The sequence below is a fragment of the Cetorhinus maximus genome, chromosome 9 (genome assembly GCF_964194155.1).
Source record: "Cetorhinus maximus chromosome 9, sCetMax3.hap1.1, whole genome shotgun sequence".
Taxonomy (NCBI): domain Eukaryota; kingdom Metazoa; phylum Chordata; class Chondrichthyes; order Lamniformes; family Cetorhinidae; genus Cetorhinus; species Cetorhinus maximus.
Genome location: NC_135887.1, coordinates 104,872,470 through 104,896,717, shown reverse-complemented (window position 1 = coordinate 104,896,717; position 24,248 = coordinate 104,872,470). Strand labels below are relative to the sequence as shown.

Below are 24,248 nucleotides of genomic sequence, written 5' to 3'. Positions count from 1 at the left end.
ATGCAAGAAATAAAAGCCAGAAAACCTGTCTATGTACTAATGGTGGAGCAATTCCGAGGGGGTAACATCACAAATAACCCTGAGGGGCATTTTACTGAGCTTCTGCGAATGTTGTCTATCACTCTACATTTTGTAGAACTCTGTTCTGAGAAAATTTGTACCTTGACAATATTAGCAATTCTAAACCAGGAAAGCATAAAGTGACCATAAAACTAAGCATATGTATTTACCTAAACATTAAAAAGAGCTAGATTAATTAGCTCAATGTATAACTACACAAAACAAGGAAGAAAAACTATTAAAGTTAAAATTAAGAACAATTATAAAAGGGGATAAATTCTTCACAACTTCATAACAGCTAAATACTAGCACAAACTAATTCATTTTCGGATAAATCACTGTTCGTTGAATCTTGCTATTCCCATCCCAACAGTTGGGAATGCACATAGTACGACAGACTTCAAGTTATCTACACAATATATTAGTTTTCTGAGGAAATAAATGAATCCTTAGCCCTGAAGAGATTAAGCTGCTGCAGGTGTCAAAAGTTCAATAATTCCTACAGATGAATATAGACCTGCAAATGAATGAAAGAGAATTTCTTTTAGAAGTGACTAACTGAAGGAGATGCATGTTTTTTTTTAACTTCTTAAATGCCATCTGCTATTCATGGTTATGGTTAACTGAGACTCTTGTTGACAAGAATTATATTATTTTGTCTTTTTCATCTGAACCAACAGGACAAAAGCAAAATATTTAGGATGCTGGAAATCTAAAGCAAACGCAGAAAATGCTGGAAATAGTCAGGAGGTCTGGCAGCATCTGAGGAGACAGAAACAGGGCTAATGTTTCAAGTCCATGACCACTTATTAGAACGGGAAGTTGTCATAGGGCAGAATTTTGCTGTCAGCGAGCAGGGGGCGGGGCCCGCTCACCGACACGTAAAATGATGCGGAATGATGTTGGGCAGAACCCCCGACGTCATCCCAATCCATTTAAATTTTCAGGAAGGCGGGCCCGCAGCAAAATCAGCTGCGTGCCCACCGACCTGTCAATGGCCAATTGAGGCCATTGACACATCAACTAAAGTACTTAGTGTACCTGCCCATCCAACCTTAAGGTTTGCGGGCAGGCCAGGAGCCCCGGCGGGCAAACAGATAAAACATGAAATCTCATCCACGGGTGGGATGAGGTTTCATGCAGGGTTTTAAAATTTTTAATAAAGTTATTATGTTAATTATGAAAATGTCCCATCTCATGTCACATTGTCACATGAGGGGGACATGTTAGGGAATTTTTTTCCTATTTTTAATATTTTTAAAAGTGTAAGCGATCTCCCTGGGGCAGCACTTAGCCTCAGGGAGATGTGCGTTCTTTCGTGCGCGCTCTCGCTTTTGGGGAATCACCCCCGCCTGCACAGGAAGCGCATAGCGCTTCCCGCCGGACGTCGCGTTAAGGCCCGCCCACGTAAAATGGCGGCAGGACCCGCTTCTCCGGCAGGGATCGTCTCCCCGCCTGCCGGATATTGGGTTGGGCCCGCCCGCCCGACAGGCAGAAAATTCTGCCCATAGAGTCATTTACAGCACAGGAAGCCATTCGGCCCATCAGGTCTATTCCAGCTCTCTGTGGAGCAACCTGGTCAGTCCCATTCCCCCGCTCCATCCCTGTCACCGTGCATGTTTATTTCCTTCATGTGCCTATTCAATTTCCTTTGAAATGTTTGATTGCCTCTGCTTCTGCCATACTTGTAGAGAGCGAGTTCTGGGTCATTACCACTCGTTATGTAAAAAAAGTTCTTCCTTACAAACCTTTCTGCATTTCTTGCTCAAAGCCTTAAATCTGTATCCATTAGTCCTTGCAACATAAGCTAACGGGGACAGTATTTCCTTATCCAAAGCTTTCATAATCTTGTACACCTCTATCAAACCTCTCTGCAATCTCCATTGTTCCAAGGAGAACAACCCCAGCTTTTCCAGCCTAACCTTGTAGCTAGAATCCGCCATTCCAGGACTCATTCTGGTAAATCTCTATCGTTGAAATATAGTCTATTTGTCCCACTTACTCTACTTGTCCCATTTCATTTCCCAGAACTAAATCCAGCACTACTTTCTTTTTTTCCAGGCTGGATCCACACTGATCAAGAAAGTTCTTTTCTGTACATTTTAGGAATTCTTCCCCCACTTTGCACTTGGGTAGACAAGGGGCAGATGAAATTTAACCCAGAGCAGTGTCAGGTGATGCATTTTGGCAGTAGGGATAGAGAGAGGCAATATAAACATAATGGCCTGGATTTTTCACTCGTCGGGTGCACACGATCGGTGGGCTCGGGAGATGATGGGAAACAGGCCCCTGGCCACGATCGGGCCCTGACCGCAATTTCACACTGGCTGCCCAATTAACAGCCAGCCAGCGTGGAATGCACCCTAAGAGAGGCACATCACTACCGGTGGGGGCAGGAAGAGGGTGGGCACGGGCATCACCATGGGTGCGGGTGAGCACTTCCAGTGATCTCGCTGAAGGCAGACAACTGCCCCAGGGAGCTGCAGCCCTCCACAGAGTAAACAAAACAGCAAAAATGCTGCAAAATATGTCTATGCAGCACAATCAAGTGCCTGAAAGCATACCTCTAAAAAACCAGTCCCCAGATATCTCTTTTTATTTTATGTCCCCATGGAGATTTCATCCCGCCCTGGATTGAGGTTTGAGCAAAAATGGCCCGTCTGCCAACAATAAAAGTGGGTGGACCATGAAAAATCGCTTTCAGTTACCTCTTTAAGGGGCTTAATTTCCCACTTAATTGTCAGCGGGCGTGCTTCTGACTGCCACGTGCGTCCGCCGCGCTCGATATCGCGCGAGTACGTCGAGACATTCGCCCGACGTCATCTCGCGCTATTTCACGGCCAGACGAGCTGGGCGCGTGCCAATGGCCAATGGCACAGTTGTAAAGAGTGTAGAGACCTGCATACATCATTGAAGGTGGCAGGACACATTAAGGGAGCTATTAGCAAAGCATATGAGATCTTGGGCTTCATAAATAGAGGTATCAAGTAAAAAAGCAGGGAAGTAACTCTGGCTTGTCAAAACTAGAATATTGTGTCCAGCTCTGGTCATCACACTTTAGGAAGGATGTGAGGGCCCTTGAAAGGGTGTGCTGTACACAGTTACTAGCCCACTCTATATCAGGATAATTGAAGTCCCACATTAACACTACTTTGTGGTTCTTGCATTTTTCTGTAATTTGCTTGTTCTTCTATCTCCTTCCCACTATTGGTGGCCTTTAGTGTGCACCTAGTAGCATAATGGCAAGTCTATTGCTCTTTAATTCTAACCAAATAGATTCTCTCTTTGACCCCCTCAACTATATCATTGCTCTCCAGTACTATAATAGTTTCTTTGATCAATACTGCCACCCACACTCCTGTTTTCTTCCTTATCTTTCCTGAATACTTTGTACTTAGGAATAGAAAGTTCCTCATCTTCCATTTCTTTGAAGCAGGTACTTATTGCCACAACATCATTGTCCCAAGTGGGCAGCTTATGCCTGCAGTTCAGTAACCACATTTACCACACTACATGCGTATACTTACACCAAATTTCCTGCAGAACATATTTGTCAATGGCAGAAAATAAAACCCAGGGTAAAATAAGTGTAAATGCAGCACCACGAATAAGGTGATAGGGAGTGGGCAGTTGTCTTCTGCCATGGTGCTTGGCTCTCAGAGCCTCTTGCCTCAGTTGCTGCTCTTCCTTTTCCATTATTAAGCAGAACAGGAGTACTCTCTTTGTGAAGGCTATTCCAGCTGTTTAATCCTTCTAAATGTGTACAACCAATTTCAGGTGTACAGAGACTAGCAAGACATTAGTTAAGCATGGTGCAGAGCTCAATAAGGAACATTGAAAAAAATCATCTAATCAAAAATCAGCTAACAGAAACCGGAAACCTCAGTTTTGCTGGTATCAGGTGGCTTTAAGCCTTGTTGCGCATGGGGAAATGATTCGAAGCCAGCACAATATCAGTGTAAATGCAGGACACTTGTGCAAACTGGTCTTTTCCATATGGCACGAAGCTAAGTAAATGAGTGGCAAAATGTTTCAATGGACATATCTTGGAAGTAGCAGACATGATCAAAAATTTGTGTGTACTAATGGCTGCAGTACAGCCAGTGTAATTACCCTGGATTAAATTGACACAGCAATATTCTTGTGCTGAAAAGTTGTTGGAAATTTCAGGCTGTAGGTTTAGCCTGGTAATTCTCCAAATGACAACCCTGGCTATTTTTACCTTTTACCTTACTGCAGCAGTGGAGATCTACCACAGGAAGGAGGACAAAGTGAGCAGTGATCCTAGATGCACGCATGCACTTACAAGCAACCAGGTTAAAAGTTGCATTGATAATAATGGAGGAGCTTGTTACCTGTCTTTTCAGCTGAGAAGTGATGTTTGGCTCAGGGAAGTTGTGGGGAGGCAAGGAGTGAAGAGGGAACATGTAAATACAACTGGAAGTTCCATGATAACAGTGCATACATGGAAATGTCAACAGTTTTTTCACAGCCATTTACCAGGAGATGGAACTTTTTGTCTATTCTTGTTCCCATGTCCAAGAGAAACGTTTTCGTTAGCCCATAGAATAATGATCTGGTCCAGTATAACTGCCAATTCTGTTACATGAATTAATCCCTAAGCAAACATCAATTCAGCTCATACTGACACTTTGCCAGGCCAGGGTGAAAATGGAATCAACAGCATCACACATTGATAAGCTAATTAATGGGGTCTTACTGTGCTTTGACTGTATTTTGATTGAGTCCTCAACCTTAGCAATTAAATATCCACAGAGTTCAAGGAAAGAACTGCCAGTCAAGCATGGCATCTACCTCAGAGCCACACAATTTGGCATCTTGGTAATTGAGTCCTACATCTCAACGGATGCTTGTTTAAAGGAAAATCATATACATTAAACAGATTGTATAAACAGTTAAAACTCAAACTTCGTATCACTATACCATTACTTCTTGATTTACCTCATCTTCTGTCCTAGTCTTTTCAACATTGGTGTCCTGCAGGAGTTAACCCATCATAGAATAGAATCATAAAATAGTACAGCTCATAAGGAAACCATCGAGTGTGTGTTGGCCTTTTCCAGTTAGTCCCATTCTCCCACATTTCTGCAATGTTTTTCTCCTTCAAATATTTACCAAATTCTCTCTTGAAGGTTACTATTGAATTTGGGTCCACCAGGCAGTGCATTCGAAACCACTCACTGCCTGAAAATCATTTCTCTCATGTCACCTAAATCTGTGCCCTCTGGTTGTCGACCCTTCAGCCATTGGAAATAATTTGTCTTTATTTACTCTATCTAAACATATCATACAATCTACTCTTAGCTTTGTCTGTTCCAAGCAGAATGACTCTAGATTCTCCAGGCTGGTGCTTTAATAGAAGGATGATGTTTATTTCTTAATTTAAGCATTCCCATTACCATATTCAGAGTTTGAAAATGCAATAGGGAGTTGGCTATGAAAAATGTCACTAAACATCAAACATCACATTCGCCAAATCAAGATTTTATTTGTATGATCTACTGTCCACAAATGGTTGCCATGAATTCAGTTCTCAGTTCCAGTCTGTAACTTTGGAAGAGCCTTGTTATTTTTAGTTAATTATTTTTGAAAATTTATTTTATTGGTTTATTTATTAATTCATTTTTTTTATCCTTCTAGACCCCCCCTCCCCCCAACCCCACCACCACCACGAGGCCATCTGTCACTTGTTTCTATACTGTGCTTTCACAGAGTACTGGCCCTTGTTCTGCTATTAACACCTTCTGCTATCTTACCTTTATGCCTCTATCAGCACCTTCTTTACTCTTTACCACTACCATTAATACTCCCTTTCTCTTCTGTCCATGACATCTTTGTCAATCTCTCCTTAGTTGTCACCTATCCCAGACCTTTTATCTTGCTCTGCCTGTTCCACCCCCTTTTAAACAGTATAAAATCCACCACATCACATTTCTACTTCTTTTTAGCTCTGAAGAAGAGTTAAATGGACTCATAACATTAACTCTGTTTCTCTCTCCACAGATACTGCCAGCCCTGCTGAGTTTTACCAGCATTTTCTGTTTTTATCTCCTATCATCTAATTGTAGATTAATAACAATAAATGACAATAATTGTCATTGTTATCAGCAATAGGTATGAAATTGATACAAAATGGTCTCTCTTCTTGGATATCCTCAGCAATATGAAGAATAAGGAAATTCCTGTCATAAGGTGTTAGGACTCGGACAATAGTTTTAATGAGTGTTGACTCTCTTAAAATGTCACTAAAGAAAAGAAAATAGCAAACCTATTGTATAGGCACTTCCTGCTCACTGTATAAAATATTCACATATAGATAACACTAGCCATATCGCTCCTAGTAACAGAAATCATGCCATTAAAGCAGCAAAAAGATGTGCTGAATTAAACAAGGAATCATTTTATTTTCTGATGGAGTTCTGTGTTTTCAGAAATAATCAGATTATACACTGGATATATATTACGTTAGTCTCTTCAAAAATGGATTTTACCCTTTAAATTCTGCTCTTAAAAATAGCGATGAAGTGATCTATCGCTGTTCTAATAATTCCTGTTCTCTACTTTATCTTGTTCATGTCAATGCAAGACACTTAAAAAAGTAATTGCATTCCTAAAAGATTACAGAAGCCTTTTTAATCACTGAACCAATTCTAATGAGCTGTCACATTCTCTATTTTTAATATAAAGGCTGCTTTGTTTAGCGATAGAATGTAGAATTCATCACTGCAGTAACTCCTGTCAGTATTTAGTTAGGTTTCTCTCCATTAATGGGATAAATCACATACTAAATTATTCAATATTGATTGCTCTATTTGTTCTTCTTATTCCTATTCTTATTTAGCATTCATAAATAAACATAACTGATTATTGAATAGAGAGAACATTTAAATTTATCTCATCAAATTGCCAATTCATGCTATTAACGTTAAAACTCCGTTGAAACAAGCTCTTATGTCACAAAATATTCAGTCTTTTCTAAGGTAACAACAATTCAAATTTTAATTATAGAGCTACTTTTCAAGGCCTTCATCAGGTGGGAATGGAGCCATATCGTGCTTCCAATTTATGGTGCTGAACTTATCACCCAATTCCTGCTACTGATTCACCCACCACGATTTTGTCTGGTCCTACTCAAGGGCAACCCAAGAACCTGGCTTCTTCAGGTGAGAGGCTTTGACGATATACTTTAGACCCCTACACAACTTTAACATACTCATAGAACTAGGCATAGAGCATCCTGACCATACTCTGCCTTCTTTGGTTGTCTCTATCCCATTAACATGACTTTTGATTCATAGAAGCCAGCTAAATTTGCACCCTTCCCCTAACGGTGTGCTGCCAGTGAGCCCTGGCTCAGTCCTTGCAGCTTTCCATTCACATTGTAACATGTCCCAACCATTAACATGGCATTAGCCTATCAGAGAGGACATCAGGCAGGTGTGCAGCTGCATCTCCAGTCATCTGCCCAATGTCTGCCCAAAGTTAAAATTAGGCCCTTTATATTCTAACACTTTCAAGATGTTTTGCTGCACCAACTAGAAAAGTAACCAACACATCTCTTATTGAACAATACAGGGTAAAGGTAGAGGAGTTATATTCACTGTCTCGCAATATCTGTGGAGAGAGAAAGAGAGCCAACATTTCGAGTCTGTATGACCCTTTTTCAGAGCTCTGAGGAAGGGTCATATGGACTCAATACATTGGCTCTGTTTCTCCCTCCACAGATGCTGTTAGGCCTGCTGAGCTTTTTCCAGCATTTTCTGTTTTTGTTTCAGATTTCCAGCATCTGCAGTATTTTGCTTTTATATTCACTGTCTGCTGTTTCGACCAGCATTCCACTCCATCAGCAGCTTTACTTGCTGTTTTATGTTGCCCTCTCATTTATTTTATTGTGGTAAGGTTGTCACTAATAGTAATTCATCAAAGTCAACTATCTACTCTCTTGTCTCATGTCAAATTGTTAACTGACTCACTAATGAAATGGACCCAGACCAGTGGCTGCTGACTCACTCCTCAATGTTCACCATCAATTTATTCAGGCCTGGTCTATACTTGTACTCTATAGAATACATTTAAATGGCAAATACATGGCTGTAAGAATAGTGAACTCAAGAAAAACTACCCTTGTTGGGCTTAAAGGGGAAGATTTCAGTCTGAAATTACAGTTGACCACACTATAAGAAGTAAAATATAGGCTAATAAGTTGACATCAATGAATCAGTGAATTTCCTAATAATACCATTCTACAATGATTTTACAAAATAAATGCTCCTCTCCAGAATGACAATAAAATTTTGATATAAACTAAGTTTTCTAAAAAGTAGCTTCCAATGCTTCTCCGTGGTGTATTAGTATGGATGCTGGGTGCACTGAGGTAGTGTAAAGCAAATTTCCTTCAACGCACATATTCCACACCACTTACTGATTTCATGGAAACAATCAGGGCTAAGTTTTGTGTCTTGCACCGCCCCCCACCCAAGTACATCAGTTGAGTGCATGGTTAATACCCTTGAGATGGGATGTCTTCCTTCCTTGCCCCCACTTTGATTGCTCTGTAATGAGACCAGAAAACATTGATCTGCTTCTGTGGTGTGTATGCGCTAACATTGATTCCTGTGCCCTGTGTCATTCCAATGTGTTTGCTTCACCTATTTCTGTACAAATAAACATTAGATGCACATCAAAGAGGAGCTTTCTGCATGATGGTAATTCAGAAACTAAGCAACCTGGAAAGCAAACTCAGGATTTCTCAGGAACACCAATGGCTTTCTGTTAGCTCACATTTGATGAACAGAATGGGTTGGGGTAGAATTTACACTAATGTGGACTTCAGATGGCCAAGCAACAGAATGCCCCTAATGACTGCCTTGGTGAGTGCCCCAGTCCAGATTGAGGTTCAGGCTTCGCTAGCATTTGGCTAGCAATTTACGAGCACAATAAAAACACCCCGCAATATCAGGAGGCCCCATTGGCTATGGACAAGTGCAACATCAGGCAGAGTCATTGGTTTCTAGAGCGAAAGTGGACAGGTCCATATATGGGGGAGGGGTCCAACCTCAGGACAGGAGGTGGAGAGGGGATACCCAGAGCAGCAGTGGCCCAAGCTGGTTTCTGAAGCTCAGGGGAACATTCCTTCTCCTTCTGGATCCACAAAATTACAGTAAAATTTCTCTGTGGCTTCTCTTCAGCTTGACCACCAGTTGATTGTGTGTAGAGCACATGCAGTGCTCGCTCTACCCAGCATGTCTTAAAATGGCAAATTAAGTACAATGTATATCATGAGACCCCAATTTGCACATTAAAAGGCCCAACAATCTACTCAAGCAGTTGCTCAGATGGAGGGCCAAGCAAAGATTGCAGCAGCCACTTCCAGCAACGCAAGGAGGAAACCTGAAAATCTCCCTCTAATCATTGCATTAATGTAGAATAAGCAAGCTAACTTCAGGGAACCTGACAGAATTACATGATGAACAAGCAGTTACTAAATTTCTTTCTACCCACAGCACACTGACAGTGAGCTACATCAATCTACTGCATCTGTTGGGCACACCTGAACATTTCCTCAGCCATAACTTCTTTTCAACATGATGGAAAGATGACAGGGATGGAATCGTCCCAGATTTGCACAAAGTGCGGTAGCAGGCGGGAAAAATGCCGTTTTGCCTACCGGCCGCAATGGTGGGTCATTCTGCCATATCATCCCATTCCCGCAACCATGTGTTCATTTCTCAATGCTTACAGCCTAGGACTGTTCCAGTGAAGACATGGCCTCAAAAGCCAAGAAGAGTGCAGCACATCGATTCAGTGACACATCCCTGGGACACCTTCTAGACGCTTTGGGGGCCCTCTACCCCACTCTGGCCGCAGGAGGACCATCAGTCTCACTGCACTGGCTTAGGAGGTGGTGGCCAATTCTGCATACAAAAGTTTGGCCATCCAGTGCAGAAAACAGATGAATGATCTCATCCGTGTCACAGGGTGAGGCAACCGTCTCATCACTCTAAACCCACACACTCACAAGGCCATCACACTTTCACTGGCATCTCACTCACTGCCAGCTCAATGGATATCACCACTCACTCTCTCACACACCCTCACATCTCCATCTGGCCTGGAGACTGCCTCCTTAGCCCTCACCATCTTGAGGCCACTTGCACAGATCAACTTGTGCCCCACGTACACCCTGGGAAACCCTCCTTCTGCAGTGCAGCCCTCACCCTGCAGCCGCTTCCCTTGCCTGAGGCCACTTCTCCCCCTTCCCCAAGCAAGGCCTGGCCCTGCAGCCATTGAAAAGCCACCCCCGCCTTACGGCTGATCTGGTAAGTGGAGACCTGCCCATGACACCTGTGGTGCTGCCTGCGAAACCTGGCACTGATGACCACGCCTGCTGCCCGAAGCAGAGGTAGGCAAATAAACCTCAAAGTCCCAAGCAAAGTGCAGCTCACCATGTGCACATCGCTTATGTACAGTTGTGAAACAAGTCGGCGTGTCTGGATGATCCAGCGCTGGGGGATGATTCCAGTGAGCAGGGCTTATAATGAGATGCTAAAGTATTGAAATTCGGTTCCTGATGTGCAGCGGCAGGAAAAGCGGCCGCCATTGACGGGTGGAGCGGACGATCGCCAACTGCTTTGACGATGGCATGAAACCGATTTTTGGCCTTCATACCAAACTGTACCAAACCCCGCCCACCATGCTGCCCGCTCCAACAGGGCCGGAATATTCCAGCTAGGAAGAAAGTAGTTTTCCATGTTTTCTGGCACTCTCCTACAACATAGTATTAGAGGACGATTCCAGTGGAATTTAAGAAATTATGCAAATATCTAAGGGCTTAATTGCTGGGCGCTTGTAAATAAACCCCTCTTATATACAATTCGCACTTGCATCCTGCTGCACTGATATAAGCAGAAACCCTTCTCTTCCTGCAAATAACAACAACTTTTTATATGATATCCTTAATGTAGAATAACATCCCAAGGTATTTCCCAGGAAGGATTAGCAAGCAAAATTTGGCATTGAGCCACAAAAGGAGATATAAGGACAGATGACCTAAAGCTTGCTCATAAAGGTAAGTTTACATCTTAAAGGAGGTGAGAACAGTAACAAAGAGAAGTTTGGGAAGGGAATTCGAACTTAGGGCCTTGGCGTATGAGTGCACAACTGCCAATGGTCAATGGAGAAAACCAGGGGTGCGGAAGAGGCCAGGTACATCTCCTGTGAAAGTCAGCAAGAGCAGAGAAAGAAAGAGGAGCAAGACATTTAATGGAAATTCATAGAGGTACAATCAGTGCAGTGAAACTTCCATTCTAATGAAAAATGAGAATTTCTATCTTTCTTCATAATTTCTGTATTTAGTTAATAGGTTGCTCTGTCACTTTTCCATTAAATGAGAAATTTTACTATTGGGAAATGTACTTACAAGTCAGTTTTCTCATAGAAGTGCACCACAGTGTTATTTCAATCATCATATGCATGTGCTTATGCTGCTGAAATATAACACTCCATTGCAAACACTGTTTGATACTATAATGTAGTTTGCACATCAGTGGCAGCATTAAAAATACGTGCTGCGGAGCTGGGAATGTACAAGTTCCACACTGTGACCATGACGTGTTTCTGATTCCAACCAAACCAAAATGATAAATTGTTTTGAAAAGTAAAAGCCCAGTAAGTTTTTTTTCTGGAATTTGCAACATTGCACTCAAACAACAATCACATGACAAGTGGGCAATCGGAACTGTCTGAAGTTTTCTGTCCTTTTCATTTGCTTATGCCAGAACCCAACATAAAGGAACAATGCAGGTATTGAATCAGGGCTTTGTGGGGGTAGCACCATAAAAGCATAGGAAAGATCCCATCATTCAGAGTGAAGCTGCAGAGTAGAAAGGATTTGGTAAACTGCTTTTCCTCAATTTTTTTAAAGAAAACCTTTGAAGTTTTCCAGTGTCTCAACAAATTTTCCACATTCATAGACAGAAATGAGTAACTAATAGATACCAAGCCAAGACAGTAGGACTAAATCCAACCCACTGTATGTATTGTGATTCTTTCATGCAATTTTACAAAATTGATACAAAATTCCAAAACTCTTAGTTTGATTATCATGAGCACAATGCTTTACAAATCACCTGCTTTAATACCTTTGTTCTCTGATTTTTATACTGGGAAGAAAGTAGATACCATATTCTGGTTGCAACTGCTGAGGATTTTTGCTAACTTTTCCTAAAATCAGTTTACTTGCTGGAAGATTTAAAATCAACCCTGTAGTATAAAGGGTGAACGGATGGGATAAGCTAATGCACGACTTAGGCGGTGATGTAGCACTGACATCAGTCAGTCACGTGTTAGACTCTCTCAACAGAGGTTGGGATCATGCTGAGTAGCAACATGCTGACTCTATAACCTGTTTAGATGTAGTACTATAAATAAGTGTTAAGCAGGTACCAGAGTATGACTACAGTCTGTCTACTAAACAAATCCTACACCTAGGCTGGAATTTTCCAGACCCTCACACTGGCGGGATCTTCCGGTCCCGTCGCTATGAATGGAGATTTCAATGGCTCGTCGGCCCTACTGTGGGAGGGTTGGAAAATTCTGGCCCTAGAGTCCAAGATAGAAGGACCATCCCAGAACAAACCCTATTTATAAAAAAAAATGGCAGTTGTGTGGATCTCGATGCTGTATAGGCTAACTTGGCTTGAAAGTAACAAGTCGAACTGTTAAGAAGTGGTTTCCTTACACCAACAAACATGAAAACTGTCTTATATCGTTTCCTAAAGGGAATATATACCAAATATAAGGTATATTAAATTTATATGCAGTAAGGTCAAGAAAGAAACCATATTTGGATTAAATGAAATTGACTTTTGGTTGACATTATTTCCATTGAATTGTTCCATGTAATTTCAGCAATGAAATTAGTAATTGAAAAATAAAACGCAAATATCTACACCATTGCACTCATTTCCCATGATGCATCACAGTGAAGGGTTAGGGAATGCATGACTTTACTTCCTATTCTTTCACTTGTAAAAAATAAACAAAGAAACATTTTCCAGACATTTTCAGCCTCAAATGATTCATTCCATTAACAGACGGGGAGGAAAGTATCCACACATTGGGCAGAACTTTTCGCTGGGCGGGTCAGGTGTGCGCCCGGCTCGCTTGAGTGTAAAATAGCGCGTGTTGATGTTGGGCGAGTGTCCCAACGTCATCGCGCACTTGCATGATATTTCGGTCAGCAGGCACACGCTAAACTCGGAAGCGCGCCCCCCCGGCAATTAAGAGGGCAACTAAGCCCATTAACAGCGCAATTAACAGATCTTTCATTGCCTGTCCAACAGTTGGCAGGCAGGTGAATCGGCCAGATGGCCTTTGCATTTTTCAGGGAACCTCGTCCACGGGCGGAATGAGGTTTCTGTGATAAATTAAAATTAAAATAAATTTCAGTGGACAGCATTTTCATTACCTGCATTTTCAGGTGACTGATTATGAAGCTTGGACACTTTTTTCCGGTTCCTGTGACCTTTATTTTAGGTTATTCAGGTCTTCAGCTCCCTGAGGCAGCTCTATGCCTTCAGGGAGCTTTCTGTGAGCGCTCGCCCATGCCCGCGCTCACTTCAGCGTTCGCCCTCCCCCTGCCCCCACCCTGGCAGGGCTGAGCCTTTCAGTGCGCGCTTCACGCTGGCTGGCCATTAATTGGCCAGTCAGCATGAATTTGCAGTCAGGGGCCTATCACGGTCGGCGGTCTGTTCCCCAGCCAATCCCGGACCCACCAATTGCACCCACCTGCCGGCCTAAAGATTCTGCCCATTATTGCATTTCCTCCATGACTAAATGCAGGTAAGAATGGCTTTTGATAACATGATCCTACAAAAACTAAGTCAAAATATATTAAATTTTTAACAAAATATCCTCAAATTTGCATCATTAAAAATTGATAAAATTTCAGACAATTGTGCATTTGTTAATTCAACTGAGAACTAAAGAGACAACTAATCACAGAATAGGCAAATACTTAATGAAGAAAGAATTAGCTTATGAGAAGGTTTTTTAATTGAATTTATCAATCTTTCCTGCCAGTCGAAAGGGGATTGTAGGAGAGCTATAATTTACATTGTGATACTGACCTGTATTTCATGGGTTAAAGCTAGTTCCACCATCTGACTGAAAGAATGACTAAACGATATCAGGGTTTCAACAATCTCATCTTTCATAGAGGCTACTGTTGTTTCATCTTCATCATGCATACAGCTGTAAGGAAGGAATTAAATTTAACCTTTGGGATTAATTTCCAATCTATTGGCACGTTCAAGAAAAATTGCAATCACCCTATTATTTATTTTTTAATTGGAACAATACTAGTATTATAGTAACAAACTTATTCATGTTCACTTTATTACAATAAAATCCACCCAATAGAGCTAAAATAAACAGCACTTTAAAAAAAATGATAAAACACCACACTTATGTTCATCTGGCTTTTTTCCAACTTCTCTCCATTTTGGTACCTTTACTATTTTAGGATTTCACTTCCGTCTTTAAAAAAAAGCCTCTTATTTTTTACCTTTCTCTCTAGCCCTGCCAAGTCCCACAATTTATTTTGAAGATTGGCCCCAAAGCAAAACAGTTGGCCGTATTATCTGAAAGCTAATTTTATAAAGGCAATTTCCTTTTTAGCTATTTGTTTTGCAGATGTGAACAGGTCAATCTTGGATCAAACCAAAAGGGCTGCTGCAATGACCCAAGCGGATCTGCACCACTCATCCAAAGTACAGGAACGGATAATAATGATGATAATAATGCTTACCTTTATATATTCCCTAAATGCATCTAAATATTTTAAAGACTTTCAAAATGCTTCAAAAACAATTAAGTATTTGAAGTGCAATTCTGGATCTAATGGCAAAGTGCATCACTCCAGCATCTTCTCAGAAATAAGTTAAGGCCTGATTTTAACTCTGTGTCAGTGAATAGATTTTGAGCGAATTAAAATCTTGCTCTTACTGTTAATAGTGAAACTGGTTGAGAAACCAAGATTGTGACCAAGACACCAGAAGGACCTCATGCTTTTCTTTGAAAAGTATCATGGGGTGTTTATCATCCAGCTGAACCACAAAGCGTAGATGGGAGCTGATTTGTAACACCTCACACCAAGGGTGGAACCTCCAGCAATGCAGCAGTATCTCAGCATCATACTGGTGTGTCACCTTTAATAAGGGGCACAAACCCTTTGACAGGGATGTTCATTATTAGCTTTTCAGCCAGACTGACACATGGTTCATCATTATAACCAATGATAAGGATTGGATTAAGACATTGTAATATTACTATTCAACATTCATGATCCAACTCAGTCAATAAAATCAAACGTGTGATTTTCACAATCAATACGTGATGATGTTGAAGTATTTATTAAAGTGTTCCTCTATCAATAAATAGATTTAGATAATTTCATGCATTTTATATCAATTGTGGCTAAGTTGTAAAGTAGATCTGGTCTAAGAGTAACCTTGCTTTGTACTAAAACTGAGAATCATTGTAGTACTGCCACACTGAATGGTAGTCAAGGAATGATATATAGGGAGTTGGTATAGTTTCAGCTCAGTAAATTTTCATAGTTGTGTCTTAAATATTTTTTCCACTCATATTTTTCAGAATTTAGAGTTAAATGTTGAGCCAGATATATATTCCATGATTGTAAAATGCCTAAGATGTTTAAGATCATGAAAGGTTCAGATAGAGTAAATGAAGAGAAACTGATTCCAATACTGAAAGGTTGATGACCAGAGGGAACAGACTAAGAAAATTGGCAAAATTACCAGAGGTGACACGAGGAAAAATTTTTTTATGCAACAAGTAGTTAGAATTTGGAATGGACTGCCTGATAGAGCAGTGAATATAGATTCAATAGTAGACTTCAAAAGTAATTGGATTAATAATTAAAGGAGAAAAATGCAGGGATATTAGATCAGGGAGTAGACTAACTGGATTACTCTTTGAAAGAGCCAGGTAGTTTTGATGAGGCTTTAGTTGGTGGCCAGAGTTTAATCAGATTATGCTGTCCTGCTCTTGTTGCCCAGGTGTTGAGATCGGTGGTTTAGTTCTGGTCAAGTTTCTGGTCAATGCTGGCCCCAAGGTGTTGATGCTTCTGGGACTCAGATGTTGGAGGTCCTGTTGGGCTAAAGGGAGTTGGTTGGTTTTTCTCTTGTTCAAGATGGCCATTACCTGGCACATATATTTTCTGCTACCTGTCAGCTCAGGTCTGGATGTTATCCAGGTCCTGCTGTAGGACGGCCTGGGCTGTTCTACTTTCAATTGTGAATACTGAACACTTTGGAATCTTTTGTTGAGCCAAGGGTTGTTTGGCCTTCAACAAAATAAATGTCTTCCTTTGTCAGTTATGACTCCAGCTAGGGCAAAGTTTTTCCCTTTACTCCCCTGATCTTAGTTTTGTTCTGACTCCCTGGTCCTAAACCCGGTTGAATGCTGCTTTGATGTTGAGAGCAACTAATCTCACCACTTCTCAACATTTAATTCTTGCTCTTTGGCTAGATCAAGGTTGCAATGAAGTCTGGAGGTGAACAGCTCTGGTGGAACCTGAACTAAGCAGGTTATTGGTGAATAGGAGTCACTTGATGGCATTGCTGAATGGGAGGAGACTGACAGATTGCAAATTGATTGCAAAAGGATTTATCCTTTTCTTTTAGATAGGACATATCGAGGCAATTTTTCATATTGTCAGTCAGATGCCAATGGTACAGCTGTAACAAAAACTGTTTGGCTAAAGGAGTGGCTAACCATGGAGTGCCACAATGTATTTGAATGTTGTTTGAAAGATCTTGGGTGGAATTTAATCCAAACAACAGGGATCTCACCCACCAGCTGGAGAACTGGCAAGAGCCCCACGTCATCTCCTTTTGGTAAGGTCTGACAATCGGGCATTTAAGTGGCCAGCGACAAGCCTTCCCTGGGACCATGGACCTTGTGAGTGGAAATCTCACCTACCATAAGCTGCGAGCCAATCAGAGACCAGCAGCTGTCCATTGCAGGCAGTGCCAAGGGAGCAGAAGCAGCTGCTGTCAATGCACTCACCAGAGACCCCATATCAGTGAGGAACAAGGCCACAGGCAAATGAGGAAGGGATGGGGGTCACGCGGCAGAGGTTATGGGAGAGAGGGAGAGGGGTTATCAGCATGTGGAGTGGGGTGGCTTTCAACAGCCCCCACTCCCCTTCCCAATGCCGGGTCCCTCAATCAGGCACCCTTTGTGTTGAAACTCATATCAGAACACTGCAGCAACTTTGTTAAAGCATGGTGCACACTATCACATAGTTCTGGACACTGTTTTCATGATATGACCAAGGAAGGGTTAATGTCACCTCCTTCTTAGATTACAAAAGTAGGGAGGTCATGTTGGAGTTGTATAGAACCTTGGCGAGGCCACAGTTGGAGTACTGTGTGCAGTTCTGGTCACCACATTATAGGAAGGATGTGATTGCACCGGAGGGGGTGCAGAGGAGATTCACCAGGATGTTGCCTGGGATGAAACATTTAAGTTATGAAGAGAGGTTGGATAGACTTGGGTTGTTTTCGTTGGAGCAGAGAAGACTGAGGGGTGACCTGATCGAGGCGTATAAGATTATGAGGGGCATGGACAGGGTGGATAGGGAGCAGCTGTTCCCCATAGTTGAAGGGTCAGTCACAAGGGGACATAAGCTCAAGGTGAAGTGCAGGAGGTTTAGGGGGATGTGAGGAAAAGCTTTTTTACCCAGAGGGTGGTGACGGTCTGGAATGCGCTGCCTGGGAGGGTGGTGGAGGCGGGTTGCCTCACATCCTTTAAAAAGTACCTGGATGAGCACTTGGCACGTCATAACATTCAAGGCTATTGGCCAAGTGCTGGTAAATGGGATTAGGTAGGTAGGTCAGGTGTTTCTCACATGTCGGTGCAGACTCGATGGGCCGAAGGGCTTCTTCTGCACTGTGTGATTCTGTGATTCTTTGAGGGCTAATTTCCAAACTTAAGCATTCATAAAGAACCAAGCAATTTATGGCCATGGGGACAAATTTCTGAATTAGTTTCTGAATGATTTAAATTGAAAAGGCTTTGTAGCTCCTCTCAGCTTTATGCTAAAATTAAAACTTTGATACAGTTTAATGTATTTAAAAGAAAACGAATGTCTTCTAACTCTCAAATCAAGTTTGAGACTAGAACAATTATATTTTATTCAATTTATATCTGAGATAGGAACTTTAGCATTGAGCAACGAAGCAGAAATGTCATATTCAACACGTCAAACAATGAAAGAGTTCAAAATAGAGAAATTCAGTATAGGCCGGGGAAACAGAAATTTACCTTTCAGTTATCGTAGTCAGTGCAGTGCATTTCTCTATTAAAATCTTCTCAAACTGCAGAGAAAAACAAACAAATACATGATAATTGACAATGCAATAAGAATATTATATGTACAGCATGATCGGTATTGCAGTTAAAGTCCAATCATATTTGTTGGTTTTTGGGCATTCCATTGTTGTACTTTGAGTAATGCTCACCATTAACTCAGCTAATCTAATAACAAAGTTACAGAAGTTACAATGTGCATAATCTGCACAAGATATTAGTCTCAGTTTTGTTTCTTATTCAAAATAGATTAAGTTATATGTCAGATATCATTTAGCATAATTTTCTTTCTTAAAATAACTCTCATTGTCTAGACAATCTGGTTAAAAAGCAAAGTCAGACTGGAATGAATATCTCTTACTGCTGATGGTAAAACTCTTATGTGAAATGAATTTATACAATTGTCAGCCAGTTCCCAGCATGGAAGAATCTTCCAGCATAAAACTATTCATAATTCAACAATATATGGCACTAATTTGGCAGAGAAGTCATTACATTTGCTGTTGGAAAGAAAATATCATATTGAGACCACCACCTTTTGCAATTATGGTTAAGGCACATCGCTAGGGTAGCAGAGGAGGAAAATAACTTACAATAAATTTCAATTAAAAATTAGACTACCCAAAAGATCCATATAAAAAAATACATATATGGCATCTATTCAATTGTGCCACCTAAGCAGTTGCTGCCTTAAACTTCAGATAGCTACAGAATCCCCCTAAAGTCACGGGCAGTACAATACTGAGCCATATAGATCAAAATGCTTCCAAGTTTCATTGTGATTTAAGTGAACTTAGACAGGGAGACAGTCAATCTACACAACTGACGTAGGCACAACTTAGCTAAGGAAGAGAGGAAAACCACCCGAGATTCGTTCTTCTGACACTACCGAGTGGCATATTGAAAAATGCACTTCTATGAATGTGAGGGAGGCAGATCAGACTTAGTTGTGATGCCCACCACAGCTGAGCAGAAAGTTGACATTCCTGGTCTGGGCTTATACACAATGACTTCCCACTTGGGCAGGGAAGAAGAGGGCTGCTGGCATTCATAAAGCTGTACCCTATGAACAGTAATGTCATTAGAAGAGCAGGGGGGAAATGAGAGAAAACGTAAGATTGCAGTGTAATTGGTACAATATGATATATTACAAAAGATTGTCAACATATAATGAATCAGTAAGAGGATACAGTACTACATTCCCTGATGTAAATTTGCTTCAAATTTTAATATCATGTTAGCTGTTTAATTACTGTTATGTCACTCAGTTAATTAAACTGTATGTTGAATCATTTCCTTCCTACACATAATAAGCAATTATTAAGTGGGTAAGTCATGGCCGTGAATCTACTGAGTTTAAGTCTATGATGTTGACAACTGAATATCTGACCTTTTGAAGTGCATAATTATTTGTCTTTTCTACCAACAATAACAGAACATTTGTATTTGAAATTGCATTTGCATTTTTGTATTCCCAAGGTCAACAATAAATATTATTTACTAGTGCTTACAAATTCATGTCAAAAGTAATTTTGAAGTGAGACTTAAAGATTTTCATACATTAGAGAAATAAAGAGAAAATGAAGACCAAACACAATCTTGTCAATCAATTCCTGTTATAAGCTATTTAATTGACTCTTTGGATACAGAACCTTTTCCCTGATTTGGAAGTGTTGTGTATTAAATTAATTATAATTTGCAAATAATAATGGGATGCATTCACCTTGAAAATAAAAATGTATATGGCAACAACAACTTGCATTTAGATGGCATCTTTAGCCTGGTTAAGCATCCCTAGGTGCTTCGTGGCACCATTTCAAATAGAATTTGACACTGAGCCACATAAGGTGATATTAAGACAGGTGTCTAAAAGCATGGTTAAACAGGAAGGTTTTATGAAGTGTCTTAAAGGAGGAGAGGGAGGTAGTGAGACAGAGAGTCCCAGAGCTTATAGGGCCCAGGCAGTTGAAGGCACAGCCACCAATGGTGGAGTGATTAAAATTGGGAATGTGCAAAGCATCAGATTCGGAAGAGTTTAGAGATCCCGGAGGATTGTAGGGCTGATGGAAGTTAGAGGTAGGAAGGGGAGAAGCTATAGAGGGATTTGAAAAGGAGGATGAGAATTTTAAAGTTGAGGCATTGCCAGACTGAATGTGAATGTAGGTCAGCGAGCTCTCTGATGGATACAACTGAACAGCAGTGATTTGGATTAAATCCAAGTGAATTGTTCCAATTGCATTCAGAACAGGTGAAGTCTATTGGATATAGTATCCAAAAATCACTACAACAACCAGAGCTGCTGGTCCTTATTGCCCACTCTAATCATTTCAGCACAACATCGCTAATACAGCACTGAATCAAGCAACAGAAGAATATTTTAAAGGCTATTCAGCCCATTGAAGCCTAATCCTCTAGTCCCTAATTTTTTCATTATACCATGCAGCAATATTTTGAACCATGCCCCAATGTTTGTGCCTGCATTATCCTTTTGGGAAATTATTTCAAGCATTATTATTTTTCTAAACTGTAGGTGTGTGACAACTTCAACTATTTTGATTTAAGTGCATGGAGATAAAGTTCTATGCTATCATTTTAAGATCAATTGTCCTAAACCTGTAGATGTGGTGTACTTGGATTTCCAGAAGGCATTTGACAAGGTGCCAAATTAAATGTTTACTTTAGGAAGTTGGAGTTGAGGCCACAATCAGATCAGCCATGATCTTATCAAATGGGTGAGCAGGCTTGAGGGGCTGAATGGCTCACTCCTGCTCCTAATTCATATGTTCATCTATGTCAAAAGAATCTGTACTTTTTTCCATACCCTCGTTCATTTTTCCTAATTTCTTTCTTTGGTTACATTATTCACATATCTATCTTCAGAACAGACTTCAAAATAATCTTTGGTGACTGCACATTGATTGGTCTATAGAGACTCAATTAGCAAAAGTATAAAGGGTTATAATTGAGGTAAATCTGTTGGTTTTAATCATGCTCTCTTAATTTTACTTCTTCACAAAATGATTTGTAGCTTTTATTCTAAGTCCCTAAGTGTATTAGTGTTTGATATTCATCTGAGATATGAGGGGCAGGAATTTCCCTCTTGGGGTGGGAAACAGCAAGCGGGACCTAGTCCTGAACTCGACCCCGGGGAGATGGGGGAAACAGTCACTGGCCTCGAGTTTCACAGGGGCACCCTGTTAATTGACCTGAAGATGGGTTAAGCAGTCAATTTGCAACCAAAGCGGTGGGAACGGAGGCAAGACTGTGCAAGTGTGGACCTGAGTTAAATAGACCATGGCAGCCAATAGCTGTTTCACTGCTGTACCCTCCGTTTGCAAGATCGTGGAGAAACTTGGAATGTCTCAGGAGAACCAAAAGCCTGGAATCTGGGGTGGTGCAGCCCCTTGATTCACTGATGTGGCCCTCCTTGAGGCTGTAAGGGTGAGGAGAGAGGTCCTCTTCTTTGGGGCTAAGCAGGCCCGGACGGAGATAGCTGACACAATCAGCTGGAGTGTGGTTCACAGAAACTGGATCCAATGCAGGGAGAGGTTCAATAACCTTATTCACTCTGGCAAGGTGAGTGCAATCCCCAACCCTCAGGACAGGCCTCTGGGCATTCACCCTTCAAGAGACACACCAGCTGAGGTGACTTAGGGTACATGCTGCTCCTGATCATGGGAGGAGTGCGTATCCAAGGCACTTACTGACCCACCAGAATGGCTGAGAGCCATAGTGCTGCTGAGGACCTGCCAATGCTGAAACATACAGCTTCTAATGAATAGGAGCAGCTGGAAATGGCCTTAGAGGCCAAACATTTCTATCTTGCTTTCTTTTGTCCATGCAGGGGAAGCATACTTATAATGTCTGTGAGAGAGTCCAGAGGAGAGGAAGGGTTCCCTAACTTCATGTGATCACAGCCATGGAAGAGGGAGCTATGGACATCACCAGGGTCACAGACAATGAGGGAACTGGGCAAGGCAAAAGTGAGCATCCATGGTGGAGATGGTGTTTAGAGAATGAAGCACCTTCATTAAGGGAATGCATTGTATTCCACCCCATCTGACAGAATATTGAACACTGAGCTACATTGGGAAGCTTCAGCACTGCAGAGGCTTCTGCTCTCCAAGGCTAGTTCTCATGTTCTCTTCTTGTGTTTTCCACAGGTGCAGACGTCAAGACAAGGAGGCATCTCCATCAGCATCAACAGGTCAAGCATAGCTTAGAAGAAGCACTGTCACACCTTGCAAGCGTACCTTCCACTAGAGCAGATAAAATCACCTTGGTAGGTCCACATGCCAGCTTAGATGGGGTGGCACTGGGTGATCAACTCAACATTAGCATGCAAGAGGGGCCAGAGGCAGCTCTGGGCAGCCCCTTCAGAGGATGGGGGACCTCAGCTGGGTGGAGATACCAGCCCTCAGGGTTCATAGGAAAGGAGGCTCTACTTAGACTAGCAGCAGCAGATTTGCTCTCACATGTCAGAGTTCCCCATCTAGCTCATGTGTGCCACCATGATTCAGGGCTTTCAACATGAGCTCCTCCATTGAAAGAGTGGCCAACTTCATGGAGAACTTTACGTGCAGTACTTGGAGTGCGTGCAGGAGCTGCGCATTGATGTACATAGCATGCATGCCACGCTATCCAGAATGGACCAGTCAATGGTGCTGATGGCACAGCAATGTCAGGGTGGGATGCTGGTTAATCCCCAGCTGGTGTTCCCCTCCAGGGCAGTAAAATCTGATCATGCAAACAAGAAACTAGAGAAGAACTAGGTCAGGCAGCATCTTTAGAGAGTGAAACAAAGTTATGTTTCAGAACCTTCTTGACAGGTCTGGCAAATGGCCAATAATCTGAAATGTTTGTTAACTCTGTTTCTCTCTCTGCAGATGCTGCCTGACCTGCTGAGATTTTCCAGCGGTTTCTCTTTTTATTTCAGATTTGCAGATTTGCAGCATCTACAAAATTTTGCTTTTGAGTTACAGAAGGAACATGTTAAAATTTACGAATGAAAGAACGGGCAAATTAAATTCAATACAAATAAATGCAAGGTATTACACTCCAGAAGAAAGAATGACTGTCAAAAATATTCAATAAATGGTATTGAGCTAGCCAGGTGAGACTGAAAGAAATCCAGGAGGTTCAGTAGATTCCACACTTAGCACTTACAGTCATTGCAAATCAGTAATCAATAATGCTAACAATCCAAATGCTAAATGTTTTCAGTGCAAGATTGAGACTATTACACTGATACTGCACAGTGGTTCTTATCACACCTTGCATTCTAGACATACAAGACAAGCAAAAATGATCAGAAAACTGAGCCATGCCAGATCCCCGACTCCTCAGCCCTGAACGGAGATGAATAAAGGAAGTACAGTATCAAAGGTGGATCTGGAGCACTATCTTAAGTTAAACAATGATGCAGGACATAAGTTAACAAAAGGCAAGTTCATAACTAACGTCAGGAAGCACTTCATCATGAAAAGAGGAATCAATACTCATAATTGCTTTCTGGATAGTATAGTAGAGGCAAAATCATTAAAATCACTCAATACTCTGGGTGTTTCAACAGGGAAGAAACATAGGACTGTCTCCTCAATGATTCCATGGAAGGAGAAGTTAACTGGGGAAAATGACGACTAATCTTTGTTTAATTTCAGGGATCCTTCAATCTTGCATTCATATTTTACATCTTGTTGTACTTCATTTGATTACCAGCCAATATATGTATTTGGTATCATTTAAATATTGGGCAGAAGTTTACGTTC

General features: G+C 41.4%; 1 protein-coding gene across 1 annotated transcript in view; it reads right to left on the bottom strand.

Moving 5' to 3' along the window:
• The window catches only part of insc (INSC spindle orientation adaptor protein), a 273,444-nt gene that overhangs the window by 235,831 nt on the left and 13,365 nt on the right, over positions 1-24,248 (bottom strand). The window contains exons 2-3 of the mRNA XM_078547877.1: positions 18,436-18,488; positions 14,211-14,334 (exon numbers count right to left, since the gene is read on the bottom strand). Of these exons, the coding sequence (XP_078404003.1) occupies positions 14,211-14,334; positions 18,436-18,488 (177 nt within the window). The remainder of the gene's footprint in view (positions 1-14,210; positions 14,335-18,435; positions 18,489-24,248) is intronic.